This window comes from Pinus tabuliformis, chromosome J, assembly GCF_031772625.1.
Source record: "Pinus tabuliformis cultivar Carrire ecotype Pingquan chromosome J, CPIR1, whole genome shotgun sequence".
Taxonomy (NCBI): domain Eukaryota; kingdom Viridiplantae; phylum Streptophyta; class Pinopsida; order Pinales; family Pinaceae; genus Pinus; species Pinus tabuliformis.
Window position 1 is genome coordinate 377,946,327 of NC_142295.1, and position 23,870 is coordinate 377,970,196.

The window sequence follows — 23,870 nt, forward strand, 5'->3', positions numbered from 1 at the left end:
CCAATATCTGCATGTGAAAAAATCAATAGTTTATTCTCAGATACATAAAAAATCACAAAAAATTGTAAAACTTAAAAATAAAAAAATGGTCAAAATGTTTCTTGTTTTACCTATGACTCCCCATCGCTTGCCATTAGGAAGAAAAATCTTTGGGTCTCTATGGAAATCCATCACTACATACGGATAGTCCTCTATCATAATGAGTTTCATACATAACAATCTGAATAACACAAGCATGAAACTGATTGATGACGAACATGCATGTCTAGATATCAAATCCACCCACCTCCTCATCTGTGGGACTCTCAAATCTACGGGCTCGAGTGAGATGTGTTCTGGCCTGAGAAATGGAATCCTCTCTAAGGCAAAAGAAATCAAGATCAAACCATAGCAAAATTTCTTCATCTGTCCATCTTTTGCCTTGGTCAATTGCTCCTTCCTGTTTACTAGCTCTCCCCCACTCCAGTTGAATAATGTTGGTTCCATACACTCTAGAGCATACTGCATATGAGATTTGTTGGAAAAATGTAGAGTCACACTACCAGCCAATCTGGAAATGATACATATGATTGTACTTAGAGGAAATAACACCACATCCTTGATCTCAATCTTACCATCATTGGTCGGTTGAGATCTCGGTCCACAATGTGCACTAATGTAATCCTTGACCGTCTCTCCACCCCTCCTCAAATCAGATAAGGAGATGGGGGAACCTTGCCTCAATAAACCAGTCAAGAAGTATATATCTTCCACCTATATTTAAAGCAAATGTAGACCAAGTATGAATGCCTAAGCATGAACATCCTATGCTCGGATAAGATACCTCAATAGTTCCATCTGTTGCCTCATACCAAGAAGCCAAAAGAATTTCAAGAGCCCGCAATCTTTCAAAGGATGGATAGTGGCAGGATCATTAACTACAGTTAAATATTTTTCCTCATCTTCTCTTTCTCTCCATACTAAAGCCATTTTGTTCTGGTAGATACCTGAAACATTACAAGAAGGATCATTAGGGAAAACCTCATGCAAAAAACTAGAGAAATTTTGAGAGAAACAAGAAAAAATAGTATGGGAATTGCGCTTAGCACACCCCCCTAAGGGGAACAAAACACTATAGCTCCCTCCCCAATTTAATTTCAGCCTGTTCAGTTCCCCTTTCGACATGCTGGGGGTGTGTTGGACCTAGGGCAAGAAATTAGAACCCTAAGGCCCTAAAAAACTAGAAAAAATTGCATGGAATGACAAAATAGATGCATGAAAAGAAAGAGGAAGGTTATAGCTCCTACCTGGAAGTTGTGGGGCTTGAAATGGTCCACTGGATTGGTCGAAATCAGCTGCAGAATATTGGGGGAAAAAACACTTAGAACTCACTCACCAAGAGGTAAAATGTGAAATGGTGAAAATGAATTACCTTTTACCTATTTTATGGCCATTTTCATTATTATTTTATTAATATTTTAATGTTTTGACCTAAATATGATTCAATTTTATCATGAAATAGATATTTTTAATCCTTTGGTGGTGTTTTGAGAAGGTTTATAGTTTTTTAATGTATTTAGTGATGTTTGTATTGAAACAAATCATTTTTACTGGAGAACACACTTTTATCACTTTTTTCGAGCTCTATAAACTTACGAAAAAAGAATCCCCTGGAGTCCTCTTTCATCTCTTTTCATACTCCCAAAATATGAAAATATTGTTGAGCACTTGTCTTCTCAAAATTGTTAAATTAAATTAAAATACGTATACTCAATATAAGTTTAACCCTTTTCCAGACTGGGAGAGACTAATTACGAAAAGGAACCTTTGGAGTTTTCTTTTTTGCCTCTTTTTCAAACTCTCTAAACATGAAAAAGGAATCAAGTTATATCTTCACTAGACTTGTAAAAACATCAAATAATGATGGACTCGTCGAACATGACGATACTAAACCACTCCTTCTCAGGGTTCGTAAAAAATACTCAGATGGATTCATACGAAGGATGAACTTGAAGATCAAGCATATGTTATCCTCCTCAAGCTTGTTAAAAAATAAAGAGTTACTGACCAGAAATGGTTGGGAAAATTGGGAAAATAGGGTACTCCACCTATTAAAGGTAGTGAATCGCTCTTGAACGTGACACTCTTCCACCTCATCTTTGTGGTTGTTGGGTTGGGAAATATGTTGTCTTTTGGTTCATAATACCATATCAAATCATTCGCTTTCAGTTTTGGGTCAATGTTGCAAACTCCACCCAGTGTTACTGATATGTTCAAGAGAATTCATTCAGTTAATATATGCTAGGATACTCTTAAGCCTTCATTCCATGTCTGGCATTCCTGAACTAGTTCCACATTAGCGTTATTCTGTGTCAAATCATGATACCCATTTCATGTCAATGATGGGCGATACATCAAAACCCTTCTGCGATGGGTCACTTCCTATCGACATCAGTTCATTATCCAGAAAGTTGACCTAGAAACTCTTCCTTCAATACCTTGGGAATTGTATATCAATGACAAGCTTCCTTGCTCTCGGTGATAAGTTTTCATCATTGGCCTTCGACCGACAAATTTTGTGTGGTGTTCGAATGCAACTCATTCATTCACACCATATAGATTTTACTGTAGTAACTTGAGAGTCTTTAACATCATTGGTGGTTTCTCTCGCATCCGTTAACGACTTACATCATTGGACGGTAATTAGATGGTGTCTTACATGTTAAAATTCAACTCCTTTATTTGCATGGTTAGACTCATACGTTGGACGATCGAGTGAACAAGATAGAAGACCCCAGAGCTAGTTCCATCCATCCAGGTTGTGCTTTCAGGATTAATACATGATTACAAAGCATGATGGCTATGATCATAAAAACAATCATCCAATCATGGATCCACACCTTGACATTAGTGGACATGACTTCTTGATCATTATACATGTAATGTTAGCTTATGTGTTGAGCATGGGTATGTCTCCCTCAACAAAGATATAATGATGAAATGTATTGTAATAAATAATGGTCTCAACCAGTTGTTCTTGATCTAAACTACTCACAAGGTAAAGCACTTCAGTCATCAACAATCGTTTTTGACTTTGCGCTTTAAGGGGAAATCCGTTATAGGCCATTTTGTCGCATTTGGTCAAAAGGCCAACAAACCAAATCAATCCACATCCATGAACACCTTGTCATCGTCCCTACACAAAGCCCTAAGCATGACTCTTCCAAATCCCTGAGTTTTTGGGTCTAACTACTTCAAATTAGTTCTTTTAAGGCCCAACACACCCTGTCCCTTTAGGGACTTGCATTCAACAACAAGTTGCTCCATTTTGCACCAGCACTCATCAGCAACAGGTTATCCCTTACTGGGGGAATGTTGATTCTAAAAATTTGGGAAAATTAAAAAGAATCCTGAAGCTTCCTCTTCAAGAAGCTTTTAGGAGTTATATCAACCATTTACCTTGGATACGAAGTTTGAATCCTATCTGATCCTACCTTGAATATATCACCTCTTATCCCTTGAACTCATCCTCCCCTCTTAAGTGGATCTCAAACCTATATTGGTAAATGGACAATAATTCCTAAATTACCATCCCTCTCCTATAAACTTATAACCATCTACAACATCAAGGTTTACTTTTGGAGACTAATCATACCCTCATGTTGATGTCTTGAATCTAAGAGAGCCAGCATCTTCATGCATTAGGGTGATATTGAAGTGTGCTTTGTGACAAGGAAGGAGAAATAAACTTGGGGAGATCTCTACAAGGTCAGATACTATTATTGGTTGTAAACTCTCTCCTATTCATATTAATATAAAGAGTACATTGATTTCCTATATGTGCTATGTTATGTTTACATTCATTTATTTCAATATTTTTTTGATCCATTGAATAGAGTAATTGGATAATGCTACATATATTCTGTAGATATTTGGCTTCTGTTGATTGTATGTGCAAGTTCTAATTATAGAAATCAGAGTTACAATTGGAGCTTACAAGCCGAGAGGAGAGAAGAGCTTGCGATAAATCCCAAGTAAGCCTCTTTCCATTCTTCAATTTCTCTAAGGGGAACTTTATATTCTTTGATTTCTGTTGTTCTAGACCAGTCCACTAGGTCTAGGGAAGACACTTCTATCCACAGTCATAAATTCTGCATAACACTACTAGTGCAAATGTTTCCTCAAAATCTCTCCCCTCTATCTGGGCATACCCTTTGCAGATTAGTCGAGCCTTGTTCCTAATTACTTGACCTTGCTCATTTAGCTTATTTTTGAAGACCTATTTTGTTCCTATGATGTTTTTCTTTTTGGGTCTTAGAACAAGCTCCCAATTATCATTCTTCTTAACTTGATCAAGTTCTTCATTCATAGCTCTCACCCAAGACTTGTTCTTACTTTCCTAACTGATATTATTAGGCTCGACCTGAGATAGCAAGCAAGATTTGCACAACTTGGACTACCAACAAATTTCCTTCTGGTCTAAAGACCAAAGTTTTTGATCTCCAAGGATTTGAATCTCAGGATGTTCTTTCTATACATACCTGGACGGTGTTTTGGGCCTTGGATTTGTGCTCACTTATACATCTTCATTATTTTCTTCTGTATGTTCATGATCTGAGGACCTGATGGCTGAACTCAATTCTCCATTTGAGTTCATTTTTCCTTTGGAGGACTTAGATTGTGGAGCTATTTTATCTACTACTACATAAATGCATTCCTCAACTCTCTTTGTCCTTTTATTGTAGCACTTGCATCTTTTACTTTGAGCAGAGTACCCGAGAAATATACCCTCATCAACTTGTGAATCAAACTTTCCCATATTTTTATCATTCCTTTTGATAAATCATTTTCTCCCAAATACCTTGTAGTGTTTTACTGATGCAAGTCTCCCCTTCCACAACTCAAAGGGAGTTTTATCACTATAAGGCCTGAGTTGTGTTTTGTTTGATAGGTACACTACTTCATGTGCTGCTTCTCCAAAAAGGTGTGAGGTACTTCAACTTCATCCATCATAGTTTTTTCCATCTCCTGGATTGTTTCATTCTTTATCTCAGCTACTCCATTTTGCTATGGAGTTATGGCCACATAATACTGTCTCCTTATGCCATGCTATTCATGGAATTATTGAAACTATATAGAAGTGTATTCTCCTCCTCTGTCTAATCTTAAGCATTTGATCTTTAGATATATATAATTTTCTACCTGAGCTTTAAACTTCTTAAAATATTTAAGCACTATTGATTTTTCTTTTAAGAGCGTGATCTAAGTGGCCCTGGTAAAATCATCAATAAGCAGCATAAAATACCTCTCCTCTTGGTCTTTTTGCTCTCGTTGGGCCATAGATATATGTGTGAATTAGTTGCAGTGGTCTAGATGAAAAGAATTTCTTTACCTTGAAACGAGTCCTAGTTGATTACCAAATTGACATGACTTGTAGACTGAATTATCAAGCCTTGACAGTCTTGGAAATCCTCTCACAACTCCCAACTTACTGATTATTATTAAACTATTAAAATTCATATGACCAATTCTCCTATGCCATAACCAAGTTTCATTTTTATTTCTCAGATAGCATCTTATTATGGAGTCATCAAACACATATGTGTTATTATGAGTTTTGACTACCTTTCCCACCAAATTTCCATTATTTTCATGTCATATCTCACAATATTTGGATCGAAAGGTCACATTATAGTAATTATCACACATCTAGCTTACACTAAGAAAGTTGTGCTTGAGACATGTAGGTTTTAACCCTGTACAAAAATTACCTACATGCGAATTCGAAAATCAGAAAATAAACAAAGGCGAGAGCATAACACATCAAACAAATATACACAGATATTGTCCCCTGGATCCCAAAACCGAGACTACCAGATTGATTTTTCTCATTATGTTCCTTTCAATGTTACAATACATATATGTACATTCCAAAGCATCCATTAACCCTGGATTAGAACATAATCGTAGTTCCCTTGATCGGATCTACAAAATTTTGGAAATAATACTGAGAGGGGGGGTGAATCAGTATTAGCAAGTCAATAATTTTTCATTTCCATAATTAGATTTATATATGCTACTTCAGTTAATGGAACTCACGTGTATACGCAACTGTGCTTAAGGTAACTAGCGTATATCCTATAAACTTATGATTCAGTTAATTCATCATATGTTGATCTTTAATCAGTGCATCAAAATTGTTACACAGTAATTTGTCACCATCCCTGTTACTCCTCTTGTCGTACCTTGGAGGACCCATTCTTGGAGTTATGAGAAGTGACAAAGTCTAAAAACACCTGCATTGTGTTCCCCTGAGCATGTATTCCAAGTTCCCTGAAGACATCTTCTGCTGATTTCCCCTGGAAAGTTATCTTTTTCCATTGGCGCAAGTTCACAGTATTATACCCGCGCCAATGATGGAAATCCTCCAAAGAGGGCGCGCCCATTGGCGCCCTGTCTTAGAGCAACAGTCGCGCCAACCAAATTTAGTCATGCTTTTTGCCTTAATGCACGTCCCACTGTTGTTTCCTTCATTACATGGAGCTTTTCTGAGGATAAAAAGTCAGTCTTTTGTCGAGCTTTATCCATCTTTATGGCTTTTGAAGCTTTTCATGGATATTTCCCATTCACAGAAGTGTGTCCTTGTACATCGAACCCTTCTACCACCTTCAACTATAAAAGCTTGTCATTGTTCATTAAGACAAGCTAGTTTGTGATGGAGTTTGTGAGACTTCTGGAGTAAGAGTGCTGTAGTTATTGAGTTGTCAGAGTCATACTAGAGAGGTTATGCTGCCGAGATTCTGAGAGAGGGAGAATGCTGCTGCAGGACGTATAACTGCTCGCCCAGTCAAAGGGAAAGTTCACAGCGTCGGAACTTGGTTGTAATTTTTCCTTTATGTTATTAATAAATGAGCGACTGCTGTTATAATTCCAATCTCGCTATTTATCATAGTAACGTGATTTATTTCTTTTCCGACTGAAGTATACTTGTTATTATCAGTGAGTTGTATGCTTGTATCTATTTCTTCGTTTGCATGTGCAGGAGCTCACTTATAAGGATCGTGAGGACTGTGACGTGTCGGAATGAGGGAGTGGGGATACCAACTTAACTGCTTCAACCATAGCGTGGACTACAGGTTGGTCCCTTCAATTCACTCTTAATATATAAGTAGGAACTTGCGCGGCAGCGCGGATTGTTTGTGGCTAGATCTATATTAGACTAGTGGGATCGCCTCTGTCCGCAGAGGGGATTTACCTCACCAACAAATTGGCGACTCCGCTGGGGAGTCGTTCCGTGTCTTGCATGTCAGTCATTCTATACCTTGCATGTCAGTCTTTCTCGCTTGTCATAAAATTTCTGGGTCGATTCTGAGATCACTACTTGCTGTGTGAATCTTCTGGTCATTATCAGTCAGACCCTAGGCTGTCCTATTTACTTTCTGTTTCAGTCACCTCGCCTGGCGCGGTTTTTCTTCTCACAGTCGCGCCAGCTGGCGCAGGTTGCTCCACAGACACCCGCGCCAATTCCCTCTTAGCGCGAGTTGCAGGTTCACAGTCGCGCCAGCCCTGTGAATTTTGCCTGTTTAGTACTTGACAACCCTTCAAACTCTGCTTTTCATATCTTTTCCTGCTTCTGGGAGTGTGCTGGACCTTAGTGTGGCTTTGCATGTCGGTTATCGAGTCAGTTGGTCAGTTGTTTTCCGCGCACATCTGGTAGTTGTTGGAATTTGATATCCTATATTTTCGAGTGAGTTACCTTTATCTTGCTTGGATCTTATTTGACTTGATTGAACGTCTTCATGTTCCTTTGCTTTGACAGCTTGTCTTCTTGTTTCTGAATCGGTTCTGCGTCCATTGACTAAGTTGTGTTTGTGTTTGTGGATATCTCCTAAAAGTTTGTTTACATGCATCATGCCATTTTGAAAAAAAAATCAAAAAAACAAAATAGCTTTTTGCATTATTAAAATCAAAAAACAAAGCAGCTTTTTGCATTATTAGTTTGCATTATTAGTTAGCTTTTCTTATTGTTTTTCGCTTTTGAAAAAGGAAAAAGAAAAATTTTTATTTCCCGTTAGTAGCTACATTAGGATCTGTGGTGCTTGTTTGATCATCATTTTGTTTGAAAAAGATCTCTACTCTTCTGTACGTAGGATTCATCGAACAAAACGGTATAATTACAGCATCTAGATTGCATTTAGGAACTTTGGAGAGACCACATACGGTAGGACCAGAAACAGAGACATAATTAAAGATAAACTATAAAATGAACTCAATGAACATAACAACGCATTGGAACCTAACGCAAATATTCTAGAGGTCTAGGCTAGAGACGTGTTCCGGTGTCGTTAAACCTGGTAGCTTACCGTCGAGTGGTTGGGTGATTCCTCCACGGTGAAACGATAAGTGCCAATACGGACTGTGCTCCCACGTACCGTCGAGTATATAGGGAGACCCCTATAGGAATAAAGCCTTTATCCCTAGGAAGCCGTGTCAGCCGCCCTACGATTCGCAATGCACTGAACACAGCATTCGGGAAGATTGACCGCCCGTACCCTAAAAAGTATTCTGCGGTTTTGCGAAGAGTTTGGCACACCCTCTACCTAGAATTCCAGAGCAGTCACTTTTGATCCTTTTCGGACTCCTTAAACGAAAAGGTGCCTGTGAGCTTCTTGTCACTTCGTGCTCATTAAACATTCGAAGGAGACTAGAGTCATCTTTTCGCCCTTTTCTCGACTCTTAAAAAGTGAAAAGGACAAGTTTAAGTCAGTGTCTTAAAATTTATTTGACCACGATTACACATCCCGGTTAAGATTGGCTTAGTTTGAGTAGGACTCTTTCTCAATGGCTTCCTTCTCTGGGCCCACCGGCCAAGGTGGTCCCCCGGCTGGTCCCATTCCTACTGTCAGAAATGTTGGGGTTCAATACATGGCAACTTTGGCTTTGCCTGGATTCACCATCGGTTTGCCCGTATGGTTGTTTCCAAATACGATGGTCTCAAGTGTGGTAACTCATGTTCCGCCACCGCCTCCTCCTCCCGAACAACATCATGTTCGTTCTAAAATGGATCCCTCCCCTTCTTCGCCTACGGCTGCGTCTTCATCTTCCACTTCGCCTGGTGACAATGTCGATTTCAGTAACCGGGTGGCTAAGAAGAAGTGGAAGAAGACCAAAAAAAAGAAGTCTCCTAAGGGAAAGGTTGTATCTACCCCGAAGCTATCCGAAGTGGAACCACCTTCTGCTTCTCCACGGAAGCTTCGATCTCCTTGTCGATTATGCAAAGGGGACCATTTTCTTTCTGATTGTCCTGGTATTTCCAGGGTCTTAGACATATGGTCTCGTGACCCAGCCCGTCATCCTATGCCGTCGAAAGTCGACGATACCTTGCTAGTTGGTAACAGACAAGGGAAGGTTCGTTTCCCTTGTCGACTTTGTGAAGGTAACCATCTCCTTCGCCTTTGTCCACTTGTGCCTGAAGCTTCCCGTCTTTTGGCAAGTCCGTCGGATTCCTTACCCCGACTACCCGCTGCATATAAGCGTCTTTTTACAACTACAGAGCATATCTCCGCTAACCAAGTGGCCAAACATGATTCTTCTTTGGTACAACTTCCTCTTCCTGAACCTACCTATACTCCACCTGCCCCCGGCCAGTCCCTGGTCGGGATGAGTGTTGATTTACCTTCATCATCTACACCACACTTTGTTCCCACAAAGTTTATCATCCAAGGTGAACCATCTGAATACAAACCAAACGAAAGTCCAAAGGTCCAGCTTACAAGTGACCCGGTCTTTCAAAACGTCCAGCTCACAAGTGACTTGGTTATGTCTTCAGATGATGAACCACCTGAGTCAAAACCAAATGAAAGTCCACAGGTCCGGCTTACAAGTGACCCGGTCTTTCCAAAGGTCCAGCTTACAAGTGACCCGGTTTTGCCTACAGGAGTTCCATCTTTAGGTGCTCTAAAACCTGAATCCAAACCAGACGAAAGTCAAGCGGTCCGGCTTACAAGTGACCCGGTTTTGCATTCAGAACTTCCAACCCTAGATGATCCAACATCTGAATCCAAACCAGACAACAGTCAAACGGTCCGGCTTACAAGTGACCCGGTTTCGTATTCAGATGTTACCTCCTCAGATGATGTTATCACTACTACGAATGAAGAACTCACCACTCCAATTATGTTCATTGACATAGACGTTAATGATCAAGTGACTGTCCCTCTTATTTCTGCACGCCAGGAAGAAAGTCCATTAGAATCATATCCGGCTGTCTATCCAGTCCCACCTCCAAGCAACCTAGTTGTTTCCTTTAATTGGGATCAACTAGTCAATCCTCGGTTACCAGCGTCCATACCATTTCGAATTATAGTCCAAGTCTATCGAATGGTCATGGCCGGTACCATTATTGATGAAGGATCTCCTGTGAGTATCCTATCTTCCACAGCTTGGGAAGCACTTGGTTCACCACTGCTCCTACCCGAGATGAGAAACCTTACGGGTTTCCATCGAGAGACCACTCGACCTTTAGGAATTCTTCCCAACGTGCCTATCACGTTGGAAGGGAAGACTATTCAACTGGGTGTCATGATAGTCCAAGGTCCGTTAGATTACAATCTACTCCTTGGACGAGACTATATTTATCGCATCCGTGCTATTGTGTCTTCACTCTTTAGAGTGATGTGTTTTCCGCATGAAAGAAGAACGATCAGAATTGTCGACCAACTTTCATTTCCCGGTACACATTTCACATATAGTCATCTACCGTTCCTAAATGGTCTTATTTCCACAAGCAACCCCTCGGCACCCAGCCCGTCATCCTAATGACGGCAGCCGACCCGGGCGCGTGACTGAAGCCCGGGGGCATACACCCTCCTTTTAAAAAAAAAAATCGAGTCTTTCCAAGCGAACCTTCATTCCTTCCACTCCGTGAAAGCCATGAAGCTTGGGGGGCATCTATCTCGATTTGCGCTATCTAGATTTGCGCTATTATACTGGGGGCATGCAAATTTTTAACAAGCATAGTTTTTCGTTTCAAGCTTGTGTAAACATGAAACCGAATTCAAGCAGAGTTCTTTATGGTTCAAGCTTGTATAAAAATGAACCCACACTTGATTTACACCTCGTGATTGCCTTTTACCTGCCAAATTCTGCTAGATGAACCTTGGTTTCTCTCCATCGCCACCATCTCTTTGGCCAATCATATACTTTCACTTGGGTGTTTTCCTTTCCTAAGGAACCGCAACGATGAGTGGTTTTACTAGCCAGCCTCTTGACCTTCATATGTTTTGAGTAGTTCCACCATTACCGGAACCAGTTGCTACCCTTTATACCACTCGTTCCTCTAGGACGAGTCGCCTTTAAGCTCTTTTCTGACTCGAAAAATATGAAAAGATTGCCGAGTATTTCTCCTTTTGACTCGTTAAAGAGAATAAAATGGAAGGTCTTCTTTCAGCTCTTTTCCGACCATTTAAAGAGAAAAAGATTGCCGAGCTACTCCTCTTGGCTCGTTAAACGTTAATAAGGGGCGGTCGTTTTAAGTTCTTTTTGTCGACCGTTAAAACTTAAAAAGATTACCGGGTTTTGTCGTTTCGAACTCGTTAGTGGTCATGAAGCGACGTGGTCTTGACAGCTTTTTTACTTTTTTCGGGTCAAAATCACTACTTACGAAAAGTACTCCTCGATTGTAATGATCGGGCGGTTCTTTCGGGTATTATTTTATACTTTTTCGGACCCGAGAGACACAACTTTACGAAAAAGGACACCCCTGGAGTTTCCTTTTTGCGGTCTTTTCAAACTCTCTAAACATGAAAAGACGTCGAGTTCCTCCTTTGTCAGACTCGTTAAAACTTAATGACATCGGATTTTGTCACAACACAAGCATATGCTATCCCCATCAAGCTTGTCAAAAATAATTGGGGTACTCGCCAGAAATGGCGAGGGGAAAAATAAACTTTTTTAACCATAATTATTACCGTAACGGCAGTATGTCGCTCTTGAACATGGCACTTTTTGCTTTCGTGTCCGGGGTGGGGATATTTCATCTCATATCGTTCACTTGCTTCCATGGACTTGGGTACCCTATTTGACCTCTCATCTGCTCAATGCCTCGTCATCATGACCTTTGATACATTGATGTCAAGTACTGCCAATTCCGTTAATGTGCCGCCGATATGTTCAAGAGAAGTTGACCTCTGAAAAAAAACAACCTCCCTCTGATAGCTCACACCATCTTGATTCACAAACATTCTATCTCTGTCTCGTGTCGATGATGTGGGAAACATTATGGCCCACCTTCGATCAAGATCACTTCCTGTCGACTTCAGCTCATTATCCGGGAAGATGATCTAGAGACTCCCTTCCAGTACCTTGGAGCCTGCATGCCTCAATGGCAGGTTCGTCGTGAGGTTTTCATCATTGGCCTCCGATCGAATGATTCTACGGGTGTTCGACTTCAGATCACTAATTCGCACGCCGTAGATTGTACCTATAGTACCTTGAGGGCCATTGTCATTATTGGTGGTACCTCTCGCGTCTGTTAACGGTTTCCATTATTGACTGGTAATCAGACGATGTCCATGCATGTTCGACTTCAACTCATATATTCACATGCTTGGACTTGTACTCTTGTTCGGGTCGAGATGGAGCGCAAGACCCTCGATTGTGTCTGTTGTAATCCAGGCGTGATTCTTGATACTTGACTCATTCACTGGATGGCTGCGACCATACCTGAGTCAGTCCATTGATCCTCATCAGATGGCTGCGTCCATGCTATGGATCTATTTTGTTATGTACTCTCTTATGGATGGCTGCGACCATGCCACGTATGTCATATGTTTGAGTTATCAGTACAGGTTCTCGACAGCGGCTATATATGTTCTTGCAAAGCTTTTCACCCCTCTCTCTCGCTCGGGCCTCATGCTTTGGGGGGCATCTGTTACACAGTAATTTGTCACCATCCCTGTTACTCCTCTTGTCGTACCTTGGAGGACCCATTCTTGGAGTTATGAGAAGTAACAAAGTCTAAAAACACCTGCATTGTGTTCCCCTGAGCATGTATTCCAAGTTCCCTGAAGACATCTTCTGTTGATTTCCCCTGGAAAGTTATCTTTTTCCATTGGCGCAAGTTCACAGTATTATACCCGCGCCAATGATGGAAATCCTCCAAAGAGGGCGCGCCCATTGGCGCCCTGTCTTAGAGCAACAGTCGCGCCAACCAAATTTAGTCATGCTTTTTGCCTTAATGCACGTCCCACTGTTGTTTCCTTCATTACATGGAGCTTTTCTGAGGATAAAAAGTCAGTCTTTTGTCGAGCTTTATCCATCTTTATGGCTTTTGAAGCTTTTCATGGATATTTCCCATTCACAGAAGTGTGTCCTTGTACATCGAACCCTTCTACCACCTTCAACTATAAAAGCTTGTCATTGTTCATTAAGACAAGCTAGTTTGTGATGGAGTTTGTGAGACTTCTGGAGTAAGAGTGTTGTAGTTATTGAGTTGTCAGAGTCATACTAGAGGGGTTATGCTGCCGAGATTCTGAGAGAGGGAGAATGCTGCTGCAGGACGTATAACTGCTCGCCCAGTCAAAGGGAAAGTTCACAGCGTCGGAACTTGGTTGTAATTTTTCCTTTATGTTATTAATAAATGAGCGACTGCTGTTATAATTCCAATCTCGCTATTTATCATAGTAACGTGATTTATTTCTTTTCCGACTGAAGTATACTTGTTATTATCAGTGAGTTGTATGCTTGTATCTATTTCTTCGTTTGCATGTACAGGAGCTCACTTATAAGGATCGTGAGGACTGTGACGTGTCGGAACGAGGGAGTGGGGATACCAACTTAACTGCTTCAACCATAGCGTGGACTACAGGTTGGTCCCTTCAATTCACTCTTAATATATAAGTAGGAACTTGCACGGCAGCGCGGATTGTTTGTGGCTAGATCTATATTAGACTAGTGGGATCGCCTCTGTCCGCAGAGGGGATTTACCTCACCAACAAGAATCATATAAATAGTAACCAGGTGCAGTAAAAACAAAACAGAAAATCACACATATGAACACAAGATATAAGGTGGAAAACCAATATGGGTGAAAACCACCTGCTGCAATCGCCTCTATCTTTTTAATCATAAGAAACTTCTTTTTACAATTTTTGTACTTGTGCAGACTTATACCAGTACGCAAGCTTCTACCTGCAGAAGGCTACAACCTTCTCTCATTCTCCAGCTTTTCCTGGAAGGGAGCTACAACCCCCTAGCTCTTGTACTAGCTGATATGTTTACTAGTACGTAGGTGCCAGCCTACAGAAGGCTACAACCTTCTCTTTTCTTCCAGGGACCACGTTTCATAAATTTTCAGATTGGATCCAACAATAACATCATTCAATCATCAAATATATCTGCATCAACCAATCTCCTTTATACCAACCACAACTAAATCAATCAATCACTTTGACAACCCTTCAATCTGATCTTTCAGAATGTTGTAAACAGAATACAGTAACCAGAACCCAACACTGCAACAGCAAACAGAAGCAGCTAAAACATATTTTATAAGGTATATGCTACTTCCATGTGTCGAACCTGCGTGCATACGCTCTTTTCTCAAGACCAACCTGTGTATAGATCTGCAAATCAAACTTATGATATATACGTTGTTTTGATATGCAGAACCACCTTGTATACGTGCCTTTTCTAAAGTGAACCTGCATACAGATCTGTAAATGATGATTTAAACATTACAATAATTCCAGACTTCAGTTATACCTAGATCATCATATTTACAGACTACAACATGCACCAGTTATTTAGATAAATGATCAAACCACATAAAGATACTTCACTTCAAGCCTTAAGATCTTGACCCATCATTAGATCTTATCCTTCATCAAGCGCTAAGGTTCATCCTTGGTTCAGATCCAGCTATGCACCATAACCCAATGTACACTAGATCCTGCTCTTCATCAAATATTCAATACTTGAGTTCCTTGGCCTAATGATCTTCTCCTCCTTTTATAGTTTTAGGCCTTTCTCAATACCATGGTCCAAAACCACTTAGGACCAATACCTTGGACCAAATACCTGGGGTCAATACTTCGGACCAGATACCTTGGACCAATACCATGGACCAAATACCACGGACCAAAACTTAATTTTCCAACATGTACGCGCCTTTCCTTCTGTGAAACTGCGTGTGTATGTTATACACACCTTTTGGTCTGTTAACCCACGTGTATACACTCCTTTGTCAAGGTGAACCTGCGTATACCTTTCTCTGATCATTAAATCTTTGCTATTGACCTGCTGCACTATGATCTGTCATCTAAGTGAGTTGCCATCAAGGACAATACCTATATCACCTGTATCATAATGCCAGTAATCTCCCCCTTTGGACTTGATGGCAACAACAACACCAATCATTCCCCCCCTTTGTCATCAAGGGAAAAGGGTCATGCTCCCCCTGAGTACCAGCTGAATTCTCTGATATGTTGATTGAGCTCTTGTGATCGAGTCCATGCCCCCCTGAGCATAAGCAAGATCTGCAAAAAGATGACATGACTCTATACATACATCACCAATGATCTTCCTATCACCAAAGATTCATACATACATCCATCTCCCAATCAACTGGGGATATACCAAATTTGACTCATCCACCCACCCAAGTGGGGATATACAATAGTTTATACATGTCAAAACACAAACATTACATCATCCATCCCGTGCATAGTGGGATTACAAATTAGGACTTTTTATGACGTGACAATGTTGTTGCACTCATAACATACAACATTGTAATCAAATAAGGTGGCAAAAAAATTATAGCTTCTATTTGAAAACCCATTAGTACTTCTATTTTTGTTCCATGCATTAGTATTTCTTGCATGTGCTCTACAATATATTGCTTTATGACCAAATTGATTGCAAGAAAATCAATAACCAATAAAGGAGTTTCAGTATCGAGTTGTGCAAACCACCTTGATGGAAAATATCTTATGAATTCTTCAATGTTGTCATTGTGAGAAAGGTCAAGTTTATGTAGGAATTCGTTTTATTTATTCATGTTTCCTTCATTTTAGATGGATATTTTGAGAACATAAACATAGCTTTTATATTTTCATTCATTTAGTTTCTTTGGTGGCTTTCTATCCAAATAATTTGAATTTTCTTTAGGATTCTTCTTATTCATACCATAGACAAGATCAATCTTAATGAATGGTGACTTTTGACAACTGACGATTTCATCTAATGTGTTAGTATTCTTTTCTTAAGGAAACAATTTTATCTTCTAGCTTCTTGCAATTCTTTTCTTTTTCCTTCAACTAGACTCTCATAAAATTCTTCTATATTTTTTCCTCTTGTAGTTGAACCTTTAGGCTAATAATACCCTATTATCTTTCTTCAAGGATTTATGACATCTTTGATCTTGCATCATGACACTCCTCTTTATATTTCTATAGATACTCCTTTTGTTTCAAATTTGTTTTCTTAATATTCTTTATTTCAAATAGGGCACAATGAGTTCTTCTTCAAGATCCACTTGTTCATCTGTTTCAATGCTTTCCAAGACAAAAACATGCCACATCATCACATATCTTCCTTGGTGCCACATCATAATGACATGTCACCTCACAACATCCCCGACCACATAGCTAACACATGGAAACCCCTTGGGTGTACTTTGACTCACCACATCAACATCTACCACATCAGGCTCTTATTAGGCTTCGAAATTGTCGGGAGGAAAGCCCGATATCAGAGTTTTGAACTACCAATGCTCAACCTCCTCACACTTGATACTAAATGGAACAACATCCTAATATCTAAAAAAATTCACCCATGTCACCTCTAGCCATTTCCTATCACTTGGCCTCCTGTTGTGCAATCTGATCCATGCCATACCATGTATTCTCACTAAGTCAGTTGCCACATGGCCGAGACATGGAAATATTATCCCATGTCAGTTTACCACATTACTTGCCACATGGCATGCCTCATGGAAATTCCATATCACCATATTTTTCACATAGAATTTGTATTAGGATTATTATATATAGAGAGTAAACCCTAACTACCAGAGTTTTTCTCTCTTGATACATGACCACCATATGCCTGATGCTTGATTGTTGATATCTATTAATTTTCATCCCCCAAACATTTGGTCTATTTTAATTGACATATATGTCATATTCTGTTAGTGTCAGTGGTTTCATGTCAATTGTTTCTTGGGGTTTAACTAACACCAAATACCCAATGTCTTGATCCATCACTTGACCAGTCCCAAAATCTTCCAATCTCTGTTAATTGTTCAACAATGTGGGTTCTATTAGTATCAGGGATTCTAGGTAGTGAAATACCTAACCGATAGGGCACAATATCCAAATGTCTTGATAATAATAACTTGATAACTTGAAACTCCCTCCAACTAGCTCCAAGTCATGGCCCCCGTGTCATCCATTTGACCAAGGGATGAAGCCAATGACTTTGTTCCCCAAATTTACAAACTTGTTCCATACAGATCTAGAAATGCAATTGGTCAATCCTTGAATTTCCAAACATCTGCTACATAACTCTATAAATTTAATGAGTTAATCCTTAAATTTTCAAGGCAATCCCCAAATTTCTATGCTTTTAATAAATCTTCCAAGCATATTCCAAGGTTTGAAACCTTCGATGATTAGTCCCGGAATTTTTTCCAAGGAAAGTAGGTTAGAAAGGTAGGGTCAAAGTCTTAGCTTATGTCTAAGATAAAACCAAATTTACTGAGAAAAACATTAACATAGCAACAAAACTCAAACATGCAAACATAACACCATGTTTACCCTGGGAAAACCTGAACACTGGGAAAATCCCAGCTAAGGGAATTCCATTAGATTCGTTGGCAAAACCATTGGCCAAGTCAGCCAAGTGATCCTTCACCACTCACATCCCTTGGTCCATTACAATAGAGTCTTCACCTAGGCTTCTAAAGGCTTCACTCATGAATCCATGGGCACAAAACCATGGGAAACCAAAAAACCATGGGCTCAAAACCACTACTGTTGACCTAATCAACATTGACTCTTTCCTTGAGTCAATTTTACCTAACAATTCCCCCCTTAAACCTTAACTTGGGATTTCCCTTGACCAAATCCAACCAAATCATCCAAGTGAGTTAGCCTCGTTCACTCTATCCCTTGTCCCCCTCAAAGTCTATACCCAAGTTATCGTGCTCCTTATCACCTAGTTCTAACACTAGATTTTACTAGAAATTTCCCAGGGTTACGCATGCCTTACGAGGTCTTACAATAGTATGCCTATTTACATGCAATTTGAAAATTTGACTCCATTATGACATTTTTTTTATTGATCCAACATTTATGTTACAATCCTCTCACCTTAACATGCTTCGAGCCTCATACTCTTCTATTTAGAGATAATTTTCATGGCTACATCTCACCAATAAAACCATCATCTCATTGAAACATTTTTCCAAACCCTTTGCGAGCATCCTTGACATATATTTCCATGGCTCTCGACCATGATTTCCTATGGCATAAAACATGCAAGCCCTCGATCTCTATCACATGTTGTATTTTGTAATCGATACAACATTGTTCCATAATCTCTTCATTCCACTACTCACGATGTCCTATGCTAGGAATTCTCAAGCTTCTATAACATCGTTGTGATCTTCGCCAATTGTTGTTGGGCATTGGAGCACATGCTCCCAATAAGTGTGAAAAATTGTAACTGCAACATATAATTCCTGACGATATCACTCTCTCCTTGGAGTATAAACTCCACTCCTTAAGGTATAAAATCCTGATGGTGTGATTGGTAGGATCCTTTGCAACAATCGTTCCAATGAGACTCCCATAGTAGTTTACCATAGAATATCTAAGAAGGTTCCACGCTTCCTTTTCACTATGACTCTCCTCATGTGACCCTATCCCTAGTTGTACCTTCACCTGATCCCCTACAGTACTATCGACTAATGCATTTCTCACATTAATTTCTCCTACAACCATATTGATGGGCCCATTTATCTCATTGCTAATAATTTCATTCACTCATGGCCACCATAGTTGACTCGAATACTGTAAGTCAAATGGCCCATTCTAGTTGTGTTTATAAATGTCTCAACCACATCGAGCTTTGTCCTCTACAAGAACCTATCTTGTCTACAAGAACCTATCTTGCCTTCATTAGATTGCACTTGCTTCCAATGAGAATTTTGATAATTCCCACATCAAGTACATGTGAAGTTCTTCTAGCCAGCAATAGATGTTTTGGAAAGTCTTGTACCTGCCGTAGGGATATGAAAATTTTACATCTTTGAATTATTCCTAACTAGTCATGCACTTTACACAGCCCCCACATGGATCCTCTCCTCTATTCTCCATAGTGAGGTAGGTACAATTTTTATCTCACTTAAAATAAATAAATACACTGTAATATATGCTAATTTTTAAAATGATTTTAATAGAGAGCGCAGACATAAGACTAATGCTGAAGAAAATATATTGAAGGTAATGAATTTAGTGTAGAGGGTAGACATCAAGCTTGATGAAGCAGAAAATATATTTAGAACATTGATCTACTGTGATTAGCAACACTTACGCACTTGGCTGTATTAATTGACGTAACAGATAGAAGCTGATGAGTGACAGTTACTCTATCCTACTTACCGGTTCAATTTCAGTTTGAATGGGTGAGCTAATCGATCCCTGATCAGTGTTGTGTCGGAATTCTCCTGGGTCCCTTGGGTCGTTTCCTTTTGAAATATTTATTGTGCTTTTGTTGTCACAAAGTGTTGAAATTGGATGATCATACTCTACCTTAATATCTCTCAGTGTTTGCTTCATCAAAAGAACTTATGTGCAACATGATGCTAATGATATATACTTGGCCTCTCTTTTGGATCAAGAAACTGAAGATTATTTCTTGACCAATCGAGACACTAGATTGTCGCCCAGAAAGAATGCTCCTCCACTTGTATGTTTCCTATCATCTAGCACTCCCTACCCAATCTGCATCCATATATTCTACTAGAGTAAAATATTCACCTCTTTAGTACCACAAGCCAAATTCAAGGGTTCCCTTCAGATAGGAATCTTCTTTTCACTACTTGCAATAGAGCTTATTTTGATGCAGCTTGAGACTATGCAACCAATCCTACTAGTTGCATAGTGTATGGCCTTGATGTTGTCATATGGCCCATTCTTATATGTCATAACTAGCTTTAATATAGTAGTACCATACAACATTTTTCTCCCTTTGTCTCATTAAGAATATATACACTATTTTATTTTTTATTTGTATATACAACTAATTTTCCTATGCATGACTTCCTTATCTCACAACCTTGACAATAAAATGTGAGAATGTGTCCTTGATCACACATTTTACTTACATGAAAAAAATTATGATTCAAACCTTCAACATATATGATATTGTTGTTTTAGTCTTTCCATTATTGAGACTAAGAGTACCTTTTCAAGTTATCCTTGCGGTAGCATTATTTCCAAATATCACACTACCTTCATGAACTTTTTCCATTATTGAGACTAAGAGTACCTTTTCAAGTTATCCTTGCGGTAACATTATTTCCAAATATCACACTACCTTCATGAACTTTTTCCATTATTGAGACTAAGAGTACCTTTTCAAGTTATCCTTGCGGTAGCATTATTTCCAAATATCACACTACCTTCATGAACTTTTTCCAAAGTGAAATACTTTCTCTTGTCACGTGGCTTGAAAATTCACTATCAATGTACCATTGGATTCCTTTGTTTTGGGTATGAAGTGCAGTTTGTACAAGCATAAATTTTTTCTTCTTTAGCTCTTCTTACCCTTTTTTTTTCAAAATTTTATGGATTCTTTGCTAAAGGTGTCTTCTTCCTTGTTTTATCTAGAAATTCTATCACTTCTACAAAAATGTCATAACATACACCATTGTAATCAAATAAGGTGGCAAAAAAATTATAACTTCTATTTGAAAACCCATTATAAGTATAAGTTATAAAAGTGATATGCATTATGTTGGAATATTGAAACGCTGATAATTTGATCAAAATTTTGGAGATACATTTTTTATCTCACTTAAAATAAATAAATACACTGTAATATATGCTAATTTTTAAAATGATTTTAATAGAGAGGGCAGACATCAAGACTAATGCTGAAGAAAATATATTGAAGGCAATGAATTTAGTGTAGAGGGTAGACATCAAGCTTGATGAAGCAGAAAATATATTTAGAACATTGATCTACTGTGATTAGCAACATTTACGCACTTGGCTGTATTAATTGACGTAACAGATAGAAGCTGATCAGTGACAGTTACTCTATCCTACTTACCAGTTCAATTTCAGTTTGAATGGGTGAGCTAATCGATCCCTGATCAGTGTTGTGTGGGAGTTCAACTCGGTCGTTTCGTTCGCGAACCTGTAGAATAAACAAAATAAATCCAATCCACGTAATATAAATTTGAATAGGTTAAATTAATATAAAATTAAAAATAAATTCATAATGGAAAATAAGTTTTCTTTATTTTTTATTATTTATAGTAGCTTTAGAATAATATGTATAAAGTAATTGAGTTCAATTATATCTATAAATTAAATTTAAAAATAATCTTAACAAAATAGAAATAGTAATATATATATATGAAATAATTCTTCTAAAATACAATGAAAGATATCCAGAGATGTACTTTTCCTGAAAAATGGATAAATTAAAATAAATAAATGATATTAACATATAGATTTACATTAATTAATTTGTACCTTATCCAGTACTCCCTGTGCTTTAGCTGATAAAAAGGCCACATGCAATATTTCTTCTTCCATGCCCTCTTCAGCCAATTTACTGCACTTTTGAAGAACTGCTTTGTTGACGTCTTCTGTCATGTAAACAAAATAAACTTTTGCCAATACGCGTTGTAACAGATGGATTTTATTAATTTGGGGAGCTGATAAATAAGGATCGATGACTGTCCATGTTTCGAACAAGCAATTATTTGCAACTTCCGTCGAGTCCCTGAAATTCTGCAGATTACGTCGTTCCTCGTTGGAACGACTTTCCAATTGGTCTCTTAGTGGCTGTTTGATCTTCGTCTCCAGCATCTCAGGCTGCGCACGTTTATGCCAACTGTGCTGGAGACTGTCGAACTCTTTATCGGCTTGCCGACCGAGTGATTTGACTTCCTCATTTAAACCGTCAACAAAGTTCATGTATTCCCATCCTTGAATGTAACATTGCATAGCATTTTCAATAGGTACAGAATCATCACTGCCGTCATAAAAGTAAATCATAAAATGGATCAATGAGACTGCTGTCCTCTTCCACGAGTTTTTGTTAGCTTGCTGCAAATGCGCCTTTGCTTCTTTAGCAGATATTCCAACTTCACCTTCCGTGGTCACTGTTTGGGACCTTAGTAAGCAAATCAATTCACAGGGACTGCGCTTACCGTCTTCTTGGCCTTGGTCCATACACCTTTCTACTTTCCTGAAGCCCCATTGATTGGCTATCCACAGGCTCGAGGCACTCTCTCCTGGAATTAGTAACATCTTCAAAGTCTCTTCGTACTTGGAAAATTGACATTTGTCAACCACTGCTATTGATTTAACATATGGGTTAACACGTATTTTGATATGTTTTGGTAAGTATGTGTTGAGATGAATCTGCACATCTTCAATACCCTGCATGTGAGAAGTCACACATCTGACAAGAAGGACGATCCATCCTATTAGGACGATTACACACTGACCAACAATCACAAACTGAACCAGCGTTCTTTTAGTCACACTATTGAGTGACTCATTATCTGTAAATTGAAGGTATGTCTGCTTAATGACGTGGACCCCAATGCAAACTGTCACAACTGTGAAGGCCCTTGAACATAAACCTGTTCTGACCAAGACATAATCAGGTTGGTAGAGACGCGCCACAAGCCAACATTTGAGGACGTGATCCTTAATATCATTATAACTCGGCCTATCACATGGAGTACAACAACACGAGAGTGCTGAAGGAATCTTTTGCGACCTGATCCTACAAATGGTTCTACCGCTCATGACCGCCTTCATTAACAGCACAAGCAAATATATAACCGCTAAGATTAGGATAGTGGAAATTATTCGGTCAAACCCTTCGGATGATGCAGCAAGAGCACTCAACGATTCATTTCGCTTCTCCACTTTCCAAACAGACCGAACCACAGAGACAACATGGAATGTTACACTCAATGCCAATGCTGTAAGGTCGCTCCCCACCGTAACAGAGCCGGAACGGGCCATTACTGGAAGCAAATAAGCAATGAGCACACACATCATAAGTCTTCCGCTCATACGCGAATAATCGACGAAAGAGAGCAATTGAATAATAAGGGCGCCGAGCACAAGTGCTTGTCCTGGAATCCAGGGAGCCCTCCTCTTCCACGCCTTCCACACATCCCATAACAGCAAAAATATAACTGGAACCAACCAAACAAGCCAGGCTACCAGATCTTCCGTCCTGGGAAGAATTGTAACGTCCACTTCGTTTTCCATATCAATTACACCGAAGACGCTGCCTTGAGGAGGGTGTATCCCAAATAACGACTAGTCTGGCTGAAACAATCATACAAATGGCATTCATAGTTAGGATAAAAATGGAAGAAAGGTGGAAATCAAACAAACAAAGGGGTTCTCATACACCAATTTGGTGTAGAATAACAAAATTTAAGAATATTATGAATGTTGGAAATATTACAAAATTTACAAAAAAAATGGGTTTATTAATAATTATATATATAAATATATATATATATATATAATAGAAGTTTTAAAGTTGATAATATTGAAAAATATGCATTTCAAATATTCAAAATTGGAAAAAATCAAATGAAAATATGGATATTTATATGT

At 39.0% G+C, this 23,870-nt stretch overlaps 1 protein-coding gene across 7 annotated transcripts in view; it reads right to left on the minus strand.

The window, feature by feature from the left end:
• The window catches only part of LOC149227305 (uncharacterized), a 68,667-nt gene that overhangs the window by 15,430 nt on the left and 29,367 nt on the right, over positions 1-23,870 (minus strand). For 5 of the 7 annotated variants that reach the window (XM_089377752.1, XM_089377751.1, XM_089377747.1 and 2 more), the window contains 2 exons: positions 21,750-23,573; positions 21,322-21,408 (listed from right to left, as the gene is read on the minus strand). In XM_089377752.1, the coding sequence (XP_089233878.1) occupies positions 21,322-21,408; positions 21,750-23,513 (1,851 nt within the window). In that variant the 5' untranslated portion in view covers positions 23,514-23,573. The remainder of the gene's footprint in view (positions 1-21,321; positions 21,409-21,749; positions 23,574-23,870) is intronic. The other 2 variants (XM_089377750.1, XR_016247775.1) reach the window with 2 other exon arrangements.